We start from the raw sequence: 21,015 nt of genomic DNA on the forward strand, positions 1-21,015 counted from the left end.
AGGAACGTTCCTTATTTGGTGCCTAATCAGGGCTCATGGGTTGGGCTCATTTGGTTCAATCGAAGCAGTAACTATGCAGAGCCCTATAGAGTGTGATGCCCTGTGATCTGGAATCATAAATGAAGTACTGTGAGATGGTGTGTCTGAAATATGTTTTGACGCCTATTATTCATACATTTGCCCTTTACCTCCTTGAAATGTGCCATCCGTGAATCTACATTAGAGGGGGCAGGCAGCCAGTGAAGTGACCACCCTCTGTCTTTGCAGAAGGGACTTTGTTTACAGAATCTGACCCCATTGACTTGACACAAACAATACCACGACAACCAGCAAGTGATGAGCTTAGCTGCTGAAACTGACAGGCTGCCTTCGTACATGGACACCCCAAAGAGCTCGCCCTTGGGGCGGGGGGTGGGATGGCTCTGTCCTCTCTCTGCGAGCTCAGGATGAGGGGCCCCACGCTCTGAACACGCCTCGCCCTGCGGCAGCCTTTTCTCCGCTCCAAGCCCCCACAAACCTACCTGTCCGGGGGAGCGAGATGTGGGGGCCGCGCTCCGCCCAGCGTCAGGGCAGGAGACCCCGTCCTTCCCCGGCGGGGGCGGCCCATTACCCCGGCTCCCCGGGCCGTGCGCAATACCGAGGCTGCGCTGGGATGGGTGCGGGGCCATGGGGGCCCCGTTCTGGTTGTCGGGCGGGAGGGGGGATCCCCACCCCTTGCGGACCGGCCAGGCTCGCGCGAGGCCTCGCGACGCTGTGAGTGACTTGGCGGCCGAGAGCTGGCAGCCGATTCCACGACGCCGTCACGCGCTGGCTGCGGCGAGGACCCGCCCCCTCCCTCCGCCAGTCACATGACAGCAGGGCGCTGCCAGGTGCGCGCCAGGCTTCCGTCCCGTGCCCCCACCTCCCGGCTGACCCTGAGGGTGCTCCCGTGCCCGCCGCCATGGTGCTGGAGTCGGTGGTGGCGGACCTGCTCAACCGCTTCCTGGGCGACTACGTGGAGAACCTCAACAAGTCTCAGCTCAAGCTGGGCATCTGGGGGGGTAAGCGCGGGGCGGGGCCTGTGAGCGCGCCCCGGCTCCGGCCGGTCTGCCGTTAGCCCTCACCCTGGCGTGGGATGCTGCCCCCAGCGCTGTCTGCACGGGCTCCGACCGTTAAACCCCCACCCTGCCTGGGCGGGCCCCTCCCCCAGCGCGGCCGCCGCACGGGCTGGGCCTGTGGCCGGGCTGCCTCCCTTCGCGCTGGACAGCGCCCGAGGCAGGGGTTCTGCTCTGTCACCGGGGTGTCGAGTTACTGGGGTGGGGTGCAGCCAGCGCCCCAGGTGTCCCCCGCTCCGCCAAGCCCGGGCAGCCAGGCCCTGGAGCTTGGTGTTTGCAAATGGGGGGAAGGGGTGAGAGCGGAGGATAAGTTTTGGGATGCCTGGTTTTGGCATGTTCTCCCCGCGGGTGGGAGCTGGGTAGGGGTGCAGGGTCTAGAGAGGAATTCAGAATCATTCTCCCCCGTCGGCCCCAGCTGCAAGAGGAAATTAACATTGTAGGTGAGACACACAGCGGCCGATACCGGAAGCCTCCCCGAAAAAAACCCAAAAAACAAACAAACCCTACAAAGCAAATTCTGGTTTAGGGTGGTACCTTTTGCAGTGAGTTGTTTGCTCTGTTGGGCTGGTCTGAAGCAAGAAGCTGACTGAGAGGAGGGACAATGAGATCATTAAGCCAGCAAGCAAAACAAGTACTTCTTTAAATCAGCTAGTCTTGGGAGCATTAGAGGAACTATGTTGTGTTGGCAGAAGAAAGTTGGTTGTACATATGCAGGGTGTTGCAATGGCTGGGAGATGGATGAGGTCTGAGCTGCTGAGCAGCACCTGATATATTTGGGGGACAGTACTGTGGACATTAACTTGGTAGAATTGAATTGGAATTGAACATTTTAAAACCTTACCGTAACAATGTCTGAAATAACTTGTCACTCTTTCTGGTGTGGCTTATGACAGTGAGTGCCTGCCTCAGGGCAGACACTTCAAACTGGTAGTATGGTCTCTGATTAGACTTCACCAAGCCAGTAACTCCTAAAGTATTACAATAGTCTTTTATAATGGAGTCACAGATAGTCCCCTTAGACAATCCAGTCTATCCTGCCGCCCAGGATAAATGGTCACATACACCAGAAATTTCAAATATTCCAAATTACACCCAGTCCCAAGAGACCAGTCACTTACCCAGGTCAATTTGCATACTAGCTCTCTCACAATGCTGTGTAGCCAATATTATAGTAAACTAACTTAGGTTTATTAGCTAAGAAAAGGGAATGAGAGTTATTGAGAGGTTATACATACGAGTGAGGCATTCTCTATAATTCCAAAAGGTAGCAGAGTTTTATTGAACTGCAAGTTTCCCAAAAGTCATTAGGGCTATTCAAAGTAACTTTGGGGATCTTCATCTTCTCATTTGGTTGTTCTGCCAGTTTAGAATCCAAGCAGTCCAGAGACGAAGTTTTTCCTTGTGGCCGTATTTACAGCTTCTCAAAGAAACCAAGCTAACAGTAGCAGTTCTCACGCAGGTCTCTTCTTCACTGTGTGGAGGGAGGGGGAAGGAATGCGCTTAAAGTCTTTGGTCCTTGATCTCATGCAATGGATCACTTGTGTTTAATGAACAGGATTTAACATCTTCTTGTTAGAGACCATTAGTTGCATTACACAAGGCTTTCTGGTTTGATGAGCTATTTAGTTATAGGGGTGTAAATGTTTGCTCTTACATTCTATCAGGATACATATAAGTGAAAATAATGCCTGCAGCATCCCATTAGTTTTCATGAAGTTAAACACCACATACATTCCTATATACTTAATAGTCACTTTGATCTATACTAATACACAAGTGAATTTGCCTGGCTTCCAGCTGTGAGTTGTCAGTTCTCATCTGATTCCTATGCCTTGGCCAGAGCTGGCACTTGGCTTACCAGCATCACATAACTTATCCTCTGTGTTTATTTCTGTGCTTATACTATGTGTGGTGCTTTATTGGGCCAATAAAATGGATGGAACTCCTGCTGTAAGGAGTTTAATACTTAAAAAAAAAGTCTTAGAAACGTAAAAGGAACAATTCCCCTGCCCCCCCCCCCTTTTTTTTTTTTTGCTTAGCTGCACACTTTCCCCCCCTTGTTGCAGTGGTAAAAGCTGTATGCCTGCAAACTTACTGATTGCTAAAGGCATATTTGTTGTAAGCCATGCATGTAAATACAATACAGGGAAGCTGGTTATGTATGTTTCCATCATTATTATGTAATCCTTTGAGCCTCCAACTCTCATTTGGGAATGATACTTCAATTCTGATGCCTAAGGCAAATGGAGTATGAATAGCAACAAGTGTTTGAAATCTAGCAAATTTTTGAATAAGTTTACAATAGTTACAGGAACTAATCGTCCCAGGATGCCCAGGCAAATTTTGTGATTTTTTTTTACAATTCATATATTTTTGTTAAATGTGTTTCTTTTCCTATTGTTAAAAGACCCAGTAAAACAAGGGACATCGAGAGACTATGTAGACGATTTAGTGCAACTAACATACTCAGTGCTGTCAAATGAAGAAAGTAAACAAACTGAAAAAAACCTAATATTTTTCTCTTACTATGTTATCTTTTAAAACAAAAATAGTAACTCACACACACACACAAACCCCTGTCACATATATACCTTTTGCAATACTTAATTTCTCCAGTGATATCGGAGTTATTGATGTCCCTCTACCCCCAATCTCAGAAAAAATGCCTCTTCCTATTTTGTTAAATAATACTGTAGTCCTACTTATTTACAGGAGTATTGATAGTTTTAATCTTCTGCTTTGTAGGTAACGTGGCACTAGATAACTTGCAGATAAAAGAGAATGCGCTGGTAAGTATCTTAATATAATCAGTTGCTTTTTAGGATGCTTTTTTTATGGGTTGCAATGACCAAGCCATATTGTATAAAACTAATGACTTAGGAATTTGATTTTTATAATCTTTATTATTCATATTTGAGTTCTGGTGCAACAGTAATACATAGAAGCTTGAAAGGATAAGAAAAACAAGATTTCAGTCTCACCCTCCAGCATCTCTGCCCGTCACATGAATGGTATTGACATACCTTTTTTGAAGATGATTTAAAACAAATTGCACTTGTAGACTACTCTTACCATCTTGTTGTAAATTCTTACTCCCGTTCCATAACAAATGAATATAATGAACTACTTTATTTTGACATCTACAGTCATTACATTTTGAATAGTTAAAACCCAGGCTTTTCTCCTGCATGTGGATCTGCAAGGGTGGGTCCTTGTGCCTGTGCTGACTCCAAACAATTTCTATAACTGAGCAAATACTCAGACCAGTTTTACTTGGTAGGTGTTCTCACAGATATTTATGTAGTACGGAGTGAATCCCACTGCAGGATCTATAATATGCCTCTAGCAAAGTTCTGCCAAAGATGATGATAACCTACACAGTATTGAGAAAATACTTCAGATACTTTCTGTATCACTCTAACAGAGTAACTAGCTTTTCTTTTCTGGCATGAATGGGGACTGGCCACTTAAGTAGGTGTTGCATGTGTCGCTGAAGCACCTGGGCTGGTCAGTTCAGCTTGTGCCTTTGCAGGTGGGCAGCTTTTCACTATTGGATTTGATATAGAGGCCTAGGAAAAATTGTAGTAACTGAAATGTAACACTAATAAAGCATGTTATTGCTCTTTGGAAATTTCTATAGCCATAGGTTTTATTGTATGTAGGAAAATAACACCGAAATCATTTCTTTCCTAGCTGAAAGAAATGCCAGTCCAATACATAAAAATAAAAAATGTTTTGTTAAACATTTAAATGTTTTTTTGTCTGTAAGAAAATGTTACTTATGATGTGTTTGGAAATTATTACTCTTAATCAGCTACCTACTTTGGGATCTTTAATATGTATTCAAATTGATACATTCTAAGAGTTTCAATTCAAGGACCACATCAAAACTGCTATTTGAAAAATAGCGTCTGTTTTAGTCCTGTTGGCCTTCTGCTCTGCCTGTAACCACTACCTAATGCTCCCTTGACAAGCACTACTTGAAATATGAGCCCAATAGACAGTACTTGGGCCTGCCTGTGGCAATCTGTATTGTAAGAAATGGATGGTGTTTAATGAATATATTCGATTTTGTATGCAGTAGGGTAATAGTGGAACATTCTCCAATATTAATGTAATCTGTGTGGAACTGATCTGTTATAGATTTAATACTTGGATTAGATTTAACACAATTGCTTAGCATTTGGTTTCTGTCATACTTTAGGTTGGTCATTTCATGTAACAAAATTATCAGTACTACAAAGTGCTGTTCTACCTTGTCTCAGAAGAGAGCAGATACTCCATTCCACTTGCTTTCAAGAGATTCAACAGATCCTACGTATAATAGAGCCCTTATGCTAACTGTTGTGGGTTCTTCTTTAGTGTACTTACAGTACAAGATCATGGTTAAACAGAACTTCTGCTTTACAGTTCAAGTACTAACAAAAGTGTTCCCAAGGCAAGATGTGTTGTCATGTAATTAGTAACAGAATAAGGGCTGAAAGAAAAGTAAAACAAATTAGAGAGACCTAAAAGTGACCTTTAGGCTTCATGGTGGATTGGAGCAATAGTAAATGAAAGGTTTCAAAAGGTAGGTATGGGAAATGCAGGTTAGGTTTGAACTGCATGTTCAGTTATAGGACTGTAGATCAGTGAAACAGGTATTTTAAAGCTTGTCCCTTTTAATTATAGTTACAAATGTAACTATTTGAAATTTAAATAGTCATAAGAAAAAAGAGAGTGGGAAGAGGAGACTAACAGTGGCATTACAATAGGGAAGTGGAACACTGCTAGCACAAACACAATACCAAACATGGGATGATAGCTTCCTGTGTGGTGAGAAAATAATGAGTGATGTGTATAATTAACTTTATTCACTCATGCTCCTTTTCATACATTAAAAATAAGATTTTTTTTATAAAAAATAAAGCTGATGGAAAAGCTTTAAATTGAGCTTTCTGAACAGATGACTTATAACATGCAGCCTTCTTAGGAAGGAATGGCCACTCAGCAGAAAGGGATAAACTTTAAAAGCACAGTGTATAGGAAGTACACACATTTTCTTATGGGACTTCAAGTACACAGTGAATCTCAGTGTTAATATGCATATATAACATGAAGGAATTAAAATATTCCAGACCTTTTGATTGCTTTTTAAACAGATGAAGTAAGAATGAGTTGCAATAGATTTCTGTCAGTGGTCAATTTTAAAATGTTATTGACTCTTCTTTGCAATAATCAAAACAGGGATTTTGTTCACGGCTGTTTATTTACACTGATATTTAGTTTTCCATGCTATCTTGTTTTTTATCTATTCAAGAAATTGAGGGTTTTTTCTTATTTAAAACTCATCTCTCTAAAAGCCCATTATCTTAATTTTGGACCCATAGTGATTTCAGTAAGAAACAGTTAACATCTTGCTTTTGTTTACACCAAATACAAGTTGGTAAGTTTTAAACCAGATACTTTGTTTCTTGATTGGGGGTGGAGCTACTTCTTTGAGGAGTTTCTTTGCTTTTTCTTACCAAATTGTAAAGGGAGCCAGGGCTCTAGCATCTGTCTCCCAGTCAGTGGGGAGAGGTGGCTAACATCTGTCTCCTTTGTAGAGATGAGTTTGATTGCTTGTATTTAATCTTTGAGATTGAGAATACCCCCCAGGCTCCTGAATCTAGTAATTGATATGATTCATTAAAAAGCATCAGAGTAGTAAGGAGTTTCAGAAACTAATTGGGAAGTGAAAGAAACCCCATGTCAGTTAAGACATGCCCCAAAGCTGGCAAATCTTTCTTTTAATGTAGACTAGAAGAAGTTATATTTTGGTTTAGTTAAAATGAATTTGAATGAGTATGATTAAATCTTAGATGCATTTGGTCCCTCTATTAAGTGGTGTTGGTATTTGTTTCACTGTCTACTTTGTAGCTTAGGTTCTTGACTGTGGTTAATAAACTGTCCTGAGTGAACGGTAGTATATCTTCCTTGTATGGCTTTATGGGTCTGCTCAGTCCTTGATAATTTGCAGGGAGTTTTGTGTCAAACTTGTCTTTGCTATATTAATATTATTACACCTAGCTCTTATTTAGTGATTTTCATCAGTAGATCTCAAAACGCTTCATGATGTATTTATCGTACAATACCCCTATGAGGTAAGGAAGTGCTTTTCTCCCCCTTTTACTGATGGGGCACTGAGGAACAGACTGCCACCTAAATGACTTGTCCAAGGTTGAGCAGGAAGCCTGTGGTGGAGCAGGGACCTGAACCTGGGTCTTGCAAGGCCTAGGGTAGTGCCCTAACTACTGGAAAGCTGAGGAAAATATTTTTCTTCCTTTTAAATACCACAAAATATAAGCCAATAGTGCTGTTTTTTCTTGTGTGAATAGTTGAGCTTGTGAGTGAATAGTGAAGGTTGTGGGTATCACAGATTTATATAATAAGTTATTTAATACCCCATTTTCAGTAATAGAGACTATTTTATAACCAGGTTCCTGTCAGTCTAATTATTTTCTAAGCTATGCAGTGTCAACTTTACAGAAGAAAATTTCACTATAAACTTATTTTATAACTTTTTATAAAATACATTTATTTAGAACTTAAATGACTTCTTTAGATCATGATATTGTAAGCTGACCCACATGGGTACAGGGATCTGCCCCCCGAATCAGTTTTATGATTAGGGCTTTAGTGTATAGAGGTTGCTCATTCAGTTTCTGACCTTTCAGAAAGAATAAATCCTGGGTCCTGTCAACTCTGATTTTAATCAACTAATATATTTGAGATTTGCCACTTACCAACTTCCACATTGTGTGTGGGGATTCTTCTCTTCACTGAGGCTTCAGTTCAAGAAAGCATCTCTGTTTAGGAAAGGGCATGCTAAGATTCAGAAGTAAATGGGATTTAATCAAATACTTAACTTAAAGCACGTTTTAAGTGTTTTCATGTGTATGTTTTGTCTAAATTATTCAGATTACACTAGAGCAAGTTCACCTTTTTTGCAGAAACTTACTTCTTGGATTTGATGGCTACCCTTAACCTTTGTATAGAAAAGTGATTTTTTTTTTTTTTGAGTGACTTGAAAAACTAGCTCTGTTGGCATTTGCTGAGAGCATTATTTATCTTTAAAGAAAAAAAGGTTATGCTAATAACTTTATATGTTGCAAGTCATACTGAGGGGTGTGTATATATATACACAAACGTACATAACAAGTAATTTAGATTCTACCTTTTTTTGTGCCCTAAAGATCTGTCTATTGGGAAAATATCTGATTTTTAACCTCTCTTTGCCACATATTCCTAGTTGTAACTAATTAGCTTGGTCTTAAGTTTTATGAACCTCATTTTAACTATTATAATCTACAGTACTTGATGGAAGTTTATTTTGAGTTTGTCACAGTAATTTCCTAGTTTGTAATTTCACAATTATCACTGTTACGCCATTGTCTCAGTCTGAAGGAATATTTTTGCATAAGGCAAAATTTCCTTGTCAAAGAAAAATAACTTGAAAATCTGTCCTAAGATTGTTAGGATACCCTGGTTTCTACAGCAGAATGAGCTGATCTTAAAAGTAGATGATAGCTCTGAAATTTAATGGGTATACTATTATTTTTCTCCCTACAGAGTGAACTGGATGTGCCTTTTAAAGTTAAGGTTGGGCAAATAGGTAAGTAAATACTTCTTACTACACAAGCTGGGTTAACCTAAGCTTTCACTCTGAAGAGGAAGTTAAAGTGTAAGTCTTAATGCTAAACTGTCTTGCTCTCAAGTTTCCTTTTCCTTAGAGTTCCCTTAAACAGATCTTTGAGTGCTTGATTTCCATGACTGACTTGCTGTGTGGATGTCTTAACATTGATTCCATAGCAAGTGTTGAAATCTTTCCTGAATGACAATAAAATCCTGTTCTAGCATACCGACATGTCATTCCTGAAAAACCTGTCAGTAGGGATCTTGCTAGCAGATATGTGGGGTCAAACCTGAGATCTGGTTTGGACAAGCTGAATTTGAAAACGTTTTCTTTTCATATATATTAGGTACATTATTCCTGGTAGTAATCACTGTGCTGCAGTATAGAACCCATTGCAGAAATATATGCTTTGGTAATGGTCCAAACCTCTGATATGGAGATGTTTGAACCTGAACACAGATCTTTAATGTTACATTTATTTTTTCATATGTTCTTATCACTTAAATTGCTTTTAAAAATTGTTCCCAGGCCCAAGGTATTACAGCATTGTCTATTTCTGAGTAACTCCCCACCCACCCCAATTTTAGTCCTTTTTTAGTGGTTGCCACTGCTTATATAGCTTGAGGCATTGGGGTCTCTGGAAAAGTGAAGTGATGTACTTCTCAGAAGTTACCAAAACTAGAAATGCTCATGTGCCACTGAGGTAACCAAAAGTGAACATCTGCTAAAGGCCTGCTTTATCTTACAGTATCAGTAATATTTTTCAGTATTTGAAATTTAGTGCAAACTAAATTAAGCTCTAGGCTTATTCAGTTTTTTGCTTTGTAGCAGAAGAAGCTGAATGTGAATTGTATTTTGGTCTGTTTAGATAAACTTACTCTGAAGATTCCTTGGAAGAATCTGTATGGTGAGGCAGTGGTTGCAACTCTAGAAGGCTTATATCTACTCATTGTTCCTGGAGCAAGTAAGTAATGTCATCAAATTATAGTGAAATAGAATAATTCATGGTGCAAGAGGAGTAAAACTACTACTATCAGATGATGCTATATGGATGAGTACAAAATGGAACTGTTAACTAATGTAAATTACTCACTTACACATTGTTTCCAGAGAGAAACATTATTAGAATAATTTTATTTTTAGCCAAATATTGGCAAGTGAAGAAACTTGATGCTTTTACAGACTACCTTGTCCCTACATTTGCTTCCCTATCCTTTGTCAACTTGTGAACCATAAACCCTCTTAAACTTGCTTATTCTGTCTTCTGTAGGTTTTTTTCAGAATGGACTAGTTTATTAGACTTAGGCTACATCTGCACTAGAAACGCTACAGCGCTGCAGCTACACTGCTGAAGTGCTTCTGGTGAAGACATTCTAATCTGACGGGAGAGAGCTCTCCCGTCGGCTTAATTATTCCATCTTCCACGAGAGGCAGTAGCTATGTCAGCGGGAGAAGCTCTGTCTATACTGGCGCTTAGGTCAGTATAATTTACATTTCTCAGAGGCGTGGATTATTCATACCCCGAGCGAAGTAAGTTATACTGAAGTAAGTTCTAATGTAGACAAGGGCTATGAATTTATTCTTTTACAGGAAATCTTGTCTAACTTCTAACCATTGAAAATGATATGCTTCTTGATCTTGCCTTTTTTCTCTGAGGACGTGGTTAATTTCCATGAACCTTATCTACATTAGTGGTCTTATGAAACTTAAAAGTTCTCATCTTGACAGGAAAATCAGTAATTCCTAGATCCGAAAATGCTGGTTTAATAGAATTTATAACCTGCACTGTCTAATTTTTTACCAGCTGCACTTCAATGGAAGAGTTTTAATTCTCTTAAATCAGAACTGTCTCATTGATTTCATAAACCTACCAGGTGCAACTGGTAAGATTAGTAAGTTTGTCAGTTCCATTATCCTTACTTTTCTCATAGAACTTTAGAAGCTCCATGATTTAGTGGGTCTGGTGCATGAGGAATTCAAAAGAAATAGAAATAGCTGTGTTTGATGGCACATGGATCTTGTATCTGAGAGATTCATATGAGTTGCCAATTCTGCAGGCTTCTGGGTGGAACTTAAGTCAGAGTATCGAGAAGGACTTGTGGACCTTGTGAAGTCCTCCAGCTATGTTGCATAGTGTAAGACCTGTGAGCCATTGAAAGAAGGATTCACAGAAGTTGAATTTTGTTGTCTTGTTTGTTGCGCTTCAAAATGCCATAAATAAGTTTGGAAAGATTAGATTTTTATCGTAAATGTTGAAAAACGGTGATTTCTCTATACTCACAAGCTGACGAAAAAGCATATTCATCAGTGATAACTGAAATTTATAAGTAGGCGAAATCAGAAAAATGCTGCTTGAGAAATTCTTAGTTTGATTTAAGCATATTTATTTAGTATTGTTTGACATGTGATATTGACAATTTGTGGTTTAAGTTTCAATTTTTTGAATCTCAACATATACCGTTATTAAATAATTGTCTAATGCCCCTTCATAATTTCCCGCAACTGGGAAAATTTAAATAGATAAAAATAGAAAAAGTGTTTAAAACCCATAATTTTGTGCAACTTTGAAAATTTATAATGATAGAAATCTAAAAAATGCCGAAAGAAGGTTTGATATCCATCAAAATTATATTGAAAAAATCTAATTCTGCCAAGTTTCTTGGTAAGACCTGAAATGAATAATTTGGTGGTAATTACCATAATTACCATGATGGTGGTAATTCTCTTTTCAGAACATTTTGCAAAACAGATAAATTTGGTCATGAAGAAGTTAAGTTATTATAACACTTGTGCACCATATTTATTTAAAAGGTCCACAACTATAGACAGGTCAAAAAGGGTCTAAAGGCCCAGCCTTGTAAGAGTCCTTGAGGGAATCTATAATGTGGCCATCTTACTTTGACAGCTAGCTCAAGTAACACATGTGAAATTTGTAAGCTCCCTGTATAACACTTATTACTTGTCTACACACACATCTAGTCCTGTTTCAAAGAGGACAAGGTCAAAGCGTGTTAACAGTTAGTCCATGGCAGGCTAGCGTAGGGTAGATTCATGCCCCGGCTTGCTGTGACCTAAATGTTTGTGTAGACAAGCCCTTGGGTATTAGATACTAAATAGTAATATTAATTAATTAATAATTATATTAGTTTATATTATGCTTTTATTTAATTTGTGTACTTGTATGTTGAATTAAACATGAAATCTATCCTAATTTTTGTCTTCTAGGCATTAAATACGATGTGGAGAAGGAAGAAAAATACTTGCAGGATAATAAGCAAAAAGAGCTATCAAGAATTGAAGAAGCTCTGCAAAAATCAGCAGAGAAAGGTATTGTATGTGTACAAAATTAATTAAAAGTTTCGGGGTCTTAGACAATACTGTAGAAGTAGGAGAAACCTTATTCTATGACTGATTTCACAAATGGTACACCTCAACATTTTAATTAACTGATGTTATTTTCATGCTTTTAAAAACAATAATTTTTGTGAAACTTAAAGTAAGAGATATAATCCTGCATGTTTACTCTCCAGTTGCTTATTTAGTAATGTCCACTATAAATGTGAAGTTGATTATCTGATATACAATATATGCCTTACCTCAAACAATAGCAAAAATGTAGATCTTGATGCAGCTGTAGAATGACAGCGTGTTTGTTATCAAGTATGTTTTAGCTGTGGATGTTGGTATATGAACATATGTTTTGGAAATTCTTTCAAACTGAGTCTTGTTAAGGGTAAGGAAATATTGAGCCTATAGGGAACTGTAACTTTGTGAAAAATGCTGTAATTTTGGTGCTATAATAAGTAAACCTATATTTGCAGTTTTTAATGTTAAGCATCTGATGTTCAGTTTGGTTTTGATTTGTGCTGTCACATCTGAATATTCTAGTCAGTGTTAGAATAATGGTTAATAAATAAGAGGACCATTAAATAATTGCAAGACACAGGAAAATGATAAAGTCGAAAATAATGTCGCCACTTAATTTTTGGCCCAGGTCAGTAGGGGCTGTTTTATGGATAGCTGTTTAGCTTCACGGATGGATGTCCATGTTGCAAAAATCACTAGCTTAACTGGCACCTGTGCCTTCCAGTCCTGACAAAGGCCAACCTGGATCCCAATAGGACAAAGGCCAAGGATTTAATTAAATACTCTCTACCCAAGGTGGCCCATCTGAGTCAGGGATGAGACTCATTAGCTGGGTAGCGTGAGGAGTCTTCAACTATTGTGGCTTATGTTGTGTCCTTTAAGATAAATAGGTGACTGCCATTTATAGGAGTGCAGATCATTTCACTTTCATGATAACTCTGAAGTCAGTGAAAATTAAATAACACTGGAAAACATCTTTAAAAATAACTTTGGAGTACAGTTTCTTTGAAAATTAAACACACAATCTTCACACTTTATTCTATTTTTCCTGTTTTTTGTACTACTTTGAAATGTAAGCTAATGGTTTCCTTAAACTGCACATGTTCGGCTTCCATTTACAGTGAAGAGAAAAGCCCTTATTCATTGCACGTGTTCTTCTAACATTCCAGGAACTGTAGATTTCATGGTGAATTCATGTAATACTGACTGATAATCTGATCACTTATGTCCGTTTGAATCGTTGCCCAAAGAATCATATGCATAAATAGAAACGATCAGAGTTACAGACTTGACTACTACATAAATTACAACTGCTGCTCATCAGACAAGCAGAACTATGGTAGAATGGGGCAACAGTGCCAGAAAAATTAATAACCAGTTTGCCCATTTTTATGTTAAATACTTAATTCATCATCTTCTCTATACAAGCATTTATAATACTGTTAACGTGCAGCTTTCTGAGGGAAGGCATCACGCTCTTTTGTTACAACCAGCTGATGCTGTCTTGGTAACTGGATATAATTAGGGTTTGTCTATGCATACGGAACAGGAATATTGTTTAAGACACTATGAAAGATGAGACTTTCATAATGGCTATGGCCATCAGTAAATCTGTATTATTAGAGTTTGATTGGACTACTGAAAGAAATGTGAGGTATTACATATTTAATTAGTAGCTTGATTGCTTCATGAAAAGACACTAGTGCTGAGGTTCTATGCTGTGTCTCAGAGAGGTGCAGCCCTGAATTCGCAGTCCGGGGGAAGGGAAGGCCAATGAAGTTTTAAGATGCCTTGTGCCATCCTGATCCTGGGCTGTTCTGGGAGTTGGAGAGGCTCCTGGAGTAACTTAGGCAGCACTGGCCGCCTGTGTAAATTACTGTGCATCCTGTGGAGCCCTATGGGTAGCGTTGGTGCCTGGAATCTCTCCAGTGCTATGGCCTTGCCTCTGGAATGCTCCTTCTGCCCCTGGCGCAACCCCTCTTCTGGAGCTTGCCAGTGGCTGATTGAGCAGAAGTGTTAGAGCTGTCTTGCTGAATGAATCTCCTTGACCGCAGCTAGGGTACAAGGCTTTTAGGGTTCACTTACGCCACTCTGGACCTTTCACACAGCGTAAAGGGCCAGAGTGGAGGAGTTAATCTCATTCCATAGATGTTCCTTCAGTGAAGTGAGAAGTGACTGTTCTTTGGGATATACGTGGACTCCTGGCTCTCAACATGCTTTTCTTAATAATAGTCATAATAAAGATGCTTTTCTATTTGCTAGTGTACATAATGTATGGCAAAAATAATTTGAAGTGAGAAGCCTATTACTCACTAATTACACATTAAGAGAAGCTCTTCATTGGCTTAAAAAAATGGCAATTTTTAGAAGTAGTACTTAAACTCAGAACTACATGAAAACTGGGTCTATAGCTAGAAAACTCTTGCCCGGTTACAACAGTCAGCTGTTGTATGTCACTTGTGGGGAATGCCATATCCCTCTGGGGTACACTTCAGATTTACATGAGTGTATCTACTGGACAAGCTTTACAGGCTGGCTGTTTAAGCCTGACACTTTTGGTTTGAAATTGGAGCTTTCTTCTCCAAGGTGAGCTGCCTGCCAAGGCTGATGAATCCCAGCCGCCCAGTGAAGATTTACTTTAAGCCGGTCTTTATTTGCCTTGCTATCCTCGTCATAAGGCCTAGGTGGCATTTGACAGAGGCAGCCAAGCCACCAGTTATCTCACCATGCCCTGCTGAGAGGTGTTGCCAGTTGGTCTGCAACTGCTTATTTAATATTTGCAGCTGTCCTGCATACGTACAGGACGTCCCCTTATCTGCCAGAAAAGGGCATGCTTGATGGGAGTTGGTTGCTCCATCCCAGAAGTTACACAGCTAGAAAAGTGACACAGTGCGTTTGGGGAGGGGAGAGGAGGAAGGAGACAGACCGCCTTTGTATGTAAGTGTATTGGGTATTAGGTAAAGAATTAAAGAAAATGAGACTTGTTGTTGTACCAATAAAATAAAAACCAGCAGGATCTTATTAAAGGGAAAAAGGCAAAATACCACATTTATTGTGAATACAGAAAGAATCATAGTAAGCAGTTAGTTACAGCTGTAACATTCCATTCAATCTCATCTTTATTCACACACACACACACACACACACACACACACACACACACACACACACACACACACACACACACACACACACACGTTCTGCAAAGTTGTTATCATAGTTACCAGCCTTAGAGTTGCTCATGCCAAGCCACTGGCCAGGTGGCCTGGACATGAGGAGGGAGCAGGGCCTTGTCAGATGCTCATCTGATGCTCCTGGAAGTTGGTTTGCAGAATCAGACCCCAAAGTTCTGACTTTTTAGAGTCTATTTTTATAGGAATTTCTTCCTATGCCAGTCTATGGGAATTGCTGCATCATGCTGTTGCTGAATCAATCAGCAGATAGCACATTCCTGACGGCTCCAAGATGTTATCTTGTTCTTTGGTTCTCCCATTCTTGAGGCTGTTGGGTGGATTCCAGTCTGCCCTCCGGGGGTCCTCTGGTTATTTCCACTTGACGCCTTCTTCGGCCGATGGACACTGGATTCTTAGGCTGGCACCTCCCTGATCATTCAGTTATTATCCACACCAAGCATCCATCCACATACATCCTCTATCTCTATTTTAATCACAATTGTTAATACAACAAAAGGGCGGGGAGTCTCTGGGTGCTGTTTCTATTGTTAGAGTATTGCTTTGAGTCTCTGTGAATTGCTTTGAGAACAGACTCTGTCTTAGAATGTACTAACACAACTAGCAGCTTGCAAGTTTCACACACAGAGGGAGAGAAACAGTACCAAAAACCAAGAGACCTCTTAATTAGTAATACCCTGGAATTTAAACTATGGGGAATCAAACTCATTTGTGGTTTTAATACAGAACTTCTTTAATATGATCCAACACTCCATCCCAGAAGTTACACAGCTAGAAAAGTGACACAGTGCGTTTGGGGAGGGGAGAGGAGGAAGGAGACAGACCGCCTTTGTATGTAAGTGTATTGGGTATTAGGTAAAGAATTAAAGAAAATGAGACTTGTATATTGTGGGCAATACAAAAAACTGCCAGAGCCTTTCTCCATTGTGTTACCAGTGTTAGCTTAAAACTACTTGCATATGTGTTAAAAAACCTAAGTTTAAACAAGTAACTTACATGCATAAAAAAGCAAGTTTTTCAAATGAATCATTTTGCAATGTCTATATTCATCTTCTAAATATCAGGAAAGGATTATCCTTTTGTTTAAATGGTATGTAAATGTGCTTTGAAGTTTAAAGATTTCATTTGCTCTGAAATTTGAAAGTAGATTTCCTTTAAAAAATCGTATTTTTGGTTATTGCTGCCATGTGGATCAAGGCACTCATTCAGGAGACACCATATATGGCTTGGAGAGCTTTGTTTGCAAGGATAACAAGCCTGGTGGGTATGCATGGCTCATTACCTTCTTCCTTTTTTAAAAAAAAGCTTAATTTTATCATTGACAGTATCAGAACTCATATACTTGATAGTCAAGTATGTTGGCACGAAGTGAAATTTAGGAGGCTCTGGAAACAAGATATTAAGTAACATGTCACTGAGAGAATGTTGAAAAGTAACGTACTATGTTAGTTGAATGTTACGAGAGTCCTACTTTCAAAAGAAAGATAAATAGAAAACAGTGAAGTCTGGTTCTACTCTCAAGTGTCACTAAAAACAGTATTGTTGATTTTTCTCAAGGAGCATTCAAAGACACAGATGGCGGTTGGGCACCCAAATCCCATTGGCTTACAGTGGGAATATCTCGCCTGCTATTGGTGCCTTTGAAAACATCCCCATCAATTATCATTCTGCTGTATTCTAACTGTGTTCGTTAAGGTCTGTCTGAACTGCTGTTTCAAGGCCAAGCTGTACTACTACCTTAATAGTGCAGCCAGTCTTCTTTTATGAGGTGGCTGTTACTGGGCCAGGTCCTTAGCTGTTGCAAACGGGCACAGTTCTATTGAAGCCAATGAAACGAAGTGGATTTGCACCAGTTGAAGGTCTGGCCCCATATTTCTTGTAATGCGAGATGACATGATCATGTTTTGTGTCCTCATGGTAACCATGGTATTTAGCTGAAAGGTGCTAGAGTTGTATGATGTTTGATTAATTCAAAGGAGTTGCCGTATATTAGTTGAACTCAGTGTTAGTTTTTTGTTTTTAATACAATCCATTCTCCTCTCTCCCACTGCTACCCCAAATAAGTCAGTTTTTGTCCGCTTAACCTTGAGGCTGTTGAGATTGGGATTGCTGGGTGACAATGTTACACTCGTATTTACCTATTATGTTCTTTACAAAAAAGCAATTGCTTAAGACTAAGGAAACTTATTACTAAGGATTTAGGAAATATTCAACTACCCATATAAGGATTGCCAGATTGCATCATACCAGTGATTCCTCTTAATCACAGTCAGATGGGAGACTGGACAATAATAGATGACTTTGAGGGTGGTGCAGAGAAGCCTGCAGTAGACACTTGTGAAATAGCTTTTGCATTGCATTGAAAAATTTAAGTTTTCTTCATGGAGAACATGTCTAGTTTTCAAAAAGTGGCAATTTCCTCTCACATTTTAACATTTGAAATCAGCTTTTTACAAGTCAATGTCAAATTCCACCTACATCTGTGTGGTGTGATTTTTTTTTTTTGGGGGGTAAGCAGGTAAAACAGTGAAACTAACTTTGCAAAAATTTCAGAAAGGAACCCCTTTGAAGTTTTTATGTATCAAAAATATGTCAGGTCAGCTTTCAGGGCACATTCTAGTTGTCAATGGGAGGATTTTTGGCAGAGGGTGAGTTTAAAGGGATCTTAAAATAAGGATGCATCCATGATTTCATGAGCCTGAGCTGTGGGGAGATTGTCTTTTCACTAACAGCAAAACCACATATCCTCACAGGACCAGGTCCAAGGTTTGGGTTATACAGACTCAAAAACCTATGACTCCAATATTCATTAAAGGAAGTAATGTAATTCAATGACTTAAATGACAAAACTTCAATTTCAGAAATATGAGATGGAAGACGAGTTTCAGTAAATTTAAATAGATTTATTTAGCAGCCATTATTGTGCATTGAAATAGCATGTTTAAACTTGAATCTCAAAGGATTAATATGTATACATGGTACACTGGGTGTGTATTTATCCTTCCCATCCTTAAAACGATGATGGAGAAGTCTTTCCGGCTGGCATCTGAGCCAGAAGCCAGGATTCCCCTGGTCAGAAGTTCCCTACAGCAGCCTCTGACAGAGGCTCTACTTCCAAGGCTCAGACAGCAGACCACCCTGCTATGAAGGTGGCTAAAAAGCATCCTGTGGCTTCACCGAACGCTTTTGAAAAGACAAAAGCATGGAAAAATTATTTTAGTGTTCTTCATTTGATCAGTGTAAAGAAGAGCATGGATAAATGCACCCTGGGGATACAATGAATAGCTCTCACTGAAACCATTTTAACCTGTGTTTTGTGACCCTGTGAGGCAGGAGTGGACTTGATGGCCCCATCCATATGTAAATGTCTTTTATTCTCCACTCAATGCATTTAAGTAACTGCTTGAAGTATTGTATTGGTTCAGCTTTTTGTGTCTTTGTTGATTGGACCAAAAAATAACTTTGGCCGATTAAAGGATGACAGTTTTGGGTGCTAACAGGTACACCTTGCATGTGGAATTCTACTACCCTTTTTCAGAACAAAAACATTGTTTCTCTACCCAAACCCTAACCATTTTTATGTGGACTTGTCTGTCTATGTGTAGAACTGAAAGATGAGAGAGAATTGGAAACAGATGATAAAACATACAGGATAGCATGTTGCTTCACTGAGTGAATTTGAAATATTTTAAAGGTTTTGAAGAAAGGCAACTGTTTAAGATGAATCATTTTCTTTTTAGAAAGCCAGTTAGCTACTTTTCCTCATTTTCTTTCTTACTTTTACTAACTTGAATTTTATCCTTTTCTCACAAAATTGCCTGCATTGAGAAGGACGTAAGCGTAAAAAGCATAAAAAGCATTTTAAGAAACCCTTTAAAAGTCATGATCACTCAAAAGGTGGGTACAATGTAGCCTTCTACATTGCATATTGTATTTGCTATTTGGTTTTTAATAGCAAATGGGAAAAACATAGACTTCCAGGGCCAAATTCTTCTCCTCCATTGTACAGCTGGAGTAATGCTATTGATTTCAGTGTAGTCAAAAATTTAGGTTAACAGGCTTTATCACAGAATTTGGCCTATCCTCTGCATATAAAACTTCAGTTAGCTTGAATTTTACTGTTGGAAAAAGAAGGCACAAGATTTTAAAACCAGAATTTATTTTTGTTTGTGTCAAATTATTCCATAACATGAAAATAGTTGTGGTCATATATCAAGAGGCTTGTGATGCCTACATGACAATGGTTTCCTGTTGTGCCATCAATGTTTTTCTCAACTCCACTTTTGTTAACATTTGTGATAAATAAATAATATGCTAAACTCCAAACAGAGTTACTGTGGGCATATAAGCTATTGCAAAGCATATAGAGAATAGAATTCACATCCTCTGATAAAGTTAATGTCAGTGCTGAGGCTCTTTTTTTCTTTCTTACTGATTGTACATAAAGCAATAAATATGAAGGCTTTTCAAAGGCATGAAAGGCAGATAGTCTCCCATCCCTTAAATGAAAATGAAAGTGGGAGTTTGGGAGTCTGTTTAGAATAGAATATCAGGGTTGGAAGGGACCTCAGGAGGTCATCTAGTCCAACCCGCTGCTCAAAGCAGGACCAATCCCCAATCCAGTTTCAGATGGATTAATTAGAGGGGATGGGAGGAGTGGGGGGGAATGGAAGGTACTTTCTTGGATATTTTGGGATTATTTTTCATACCTGGGAGGAGCTAGGTGGAAATGTGCAATATATAAATGAGAGGGGAAAAATGAATGATGAGTCAGTGGTCTTGACATACAGTTTTTGCTTGCACACATTTCTGCTCAAAGTTGCTGATGATCTGTTTGTGATTATGTGCTTTCCATTGAGTGAGCAGTGTCCTCATTCACCTTCAGAAGCAAGACACGTGCACCTTTCTATTTTTGAACAAAATGCTACTGAACTTTGATGCGTGAAATTTTTTTGAGATACAGATGTGTTCACTTTTCTCTTGAAGTGAGCTATACAGTGCATGTATACTTGGGGTCATATATTTGATATTTGTGTACAATTCATAATAACTATATATTCTATATTTAAGGACAAATTATACATAAAATAGTTAAGTCTTCAAGATTAAGCATTCAAATGTCAGATGGTGTTATACGTGCAACCTTAAGACAGCCTTAATCCTGTCACTTGTACATAACTTGGCAGAATTTGATTTTTAAAAAATATTTTCTACAGATAATATCCACGTTTCTTTTTAAGCATTTTCCCCATTTTTTGTCTGTTTGTTTATATTTTCACAGTGGTGGGAAATTATAGGGGGAGTCAGACTGGGGGCGAGGGGCACACAATTATTACTTAATGACAATAGATGTTTTGATTCTGAAAGTTAAAGCTTTATAACTGTTAAAACACAAATTGTCAACATCACATGTCAGAATACACACCAAGTAAATATCCTTAAATCAAACTTTAATAAGTTCCTAAGTAGCGTTTTTCTGACTTAGCCTATCTGTAAATTTCACTTATTATTGATGAAAATATTTTTTTATCTTTTTGGGTACAGTGAAATCGACATTTACAGATAAAAATCTAATCCTTCCAAGCCTACTTGTATACAGTATATGCACATTCATGTATATAACCGCTGATAGCCATGCATAGCATTTTCTTCTACAGTGTAAGAGCCTGCGTCCAAACAGTGAAATTCCAATTACTTATAAGGTGTATAT

At 39.0% G+C, this 21,015-nt stretch overlaps 2 protein-coding genes across 8 annotated transcripts in view; one reads left to right on the plus strand and one right to left on the minus strand.

Annotated features, from left to right (window-relative positions):
• The window catches only part of LOC114020815 (C2 calcium-dependent domain-containing protein 4C), a 33,373-nt gene extending 32,552 nt beyond the window's left edge, over nt 1–821 (minus strand). For all 3 annotated transcript variants that reach the window (XR_006284549.1, XM_043524469.1, XM_037910917.2), the window contains exon 1: nt 522–821. The gene's annotated coding sequence lies outside the window, so the exon portion shown is untranslated. The remainder of the gene's footprint in view (nt 1–521) is intronic.
• Nucleotides 822–823: 2 nt separating this feature from the next.
• Nucleotides 824–21,015, plus strand: part of VPS13C (vacuolar protein sorting 13 homolog C) — a 192,168-nt gene continuing 171,976 nt past the window's right edge. For 2 of the 5 annotated variants that reach the window (XM_043524467.1, XM_037910916.2), the window contains exons 1-7: nt 840–1,040; nt 3,840–3,883; nt 8,685–8,727; nt 9,617–9,712; nt 11,974–12,075; nt 16,503–16,565; nt 19,137–19,202. In XM_043524467.1, the coding sequence (XP_043380402.1) occupies nt 941–1,040; nt 3,840–3,883; nt 8,685–8,727; nt 9,617–9,712; nt 11,974–12,075; nt 16,503–16,565; nt 19,137–19,202 (514 nt within the window). In that variant the 5' untranslated portion in view covers nt 840–940. Of the gene's footprint in view, nt 1,041–3,839; nt 3,884–8,684; nt 8,728–9,616; nt 9,713–11,973; nt 12,076–16,502; nt 16,566–19,136; nt 19,203–21,015 lie in introns of all 5 variants that reach the window. The other 3 variants (XM_027828023.3, XM_037910913.2, XM_043524468.1) reach the window with 2 other exon arrangements.

The sequence above is a fragment of the Chelonia mydas genome, chromosome 10 (genome assembly GCF_015237465.2).
Source record: "Chelonia mydas isolate rCheMyd1 chromosome 10, rCheMyd1.pri.v2, whole genome shotgun sequence".
In the NCBI taxonomy this organism is placed as follows: Eukaryota; Metazoa; Chordata; order Testudines; family Cheloniidae; genus Chelonia; species Chelonia mydas.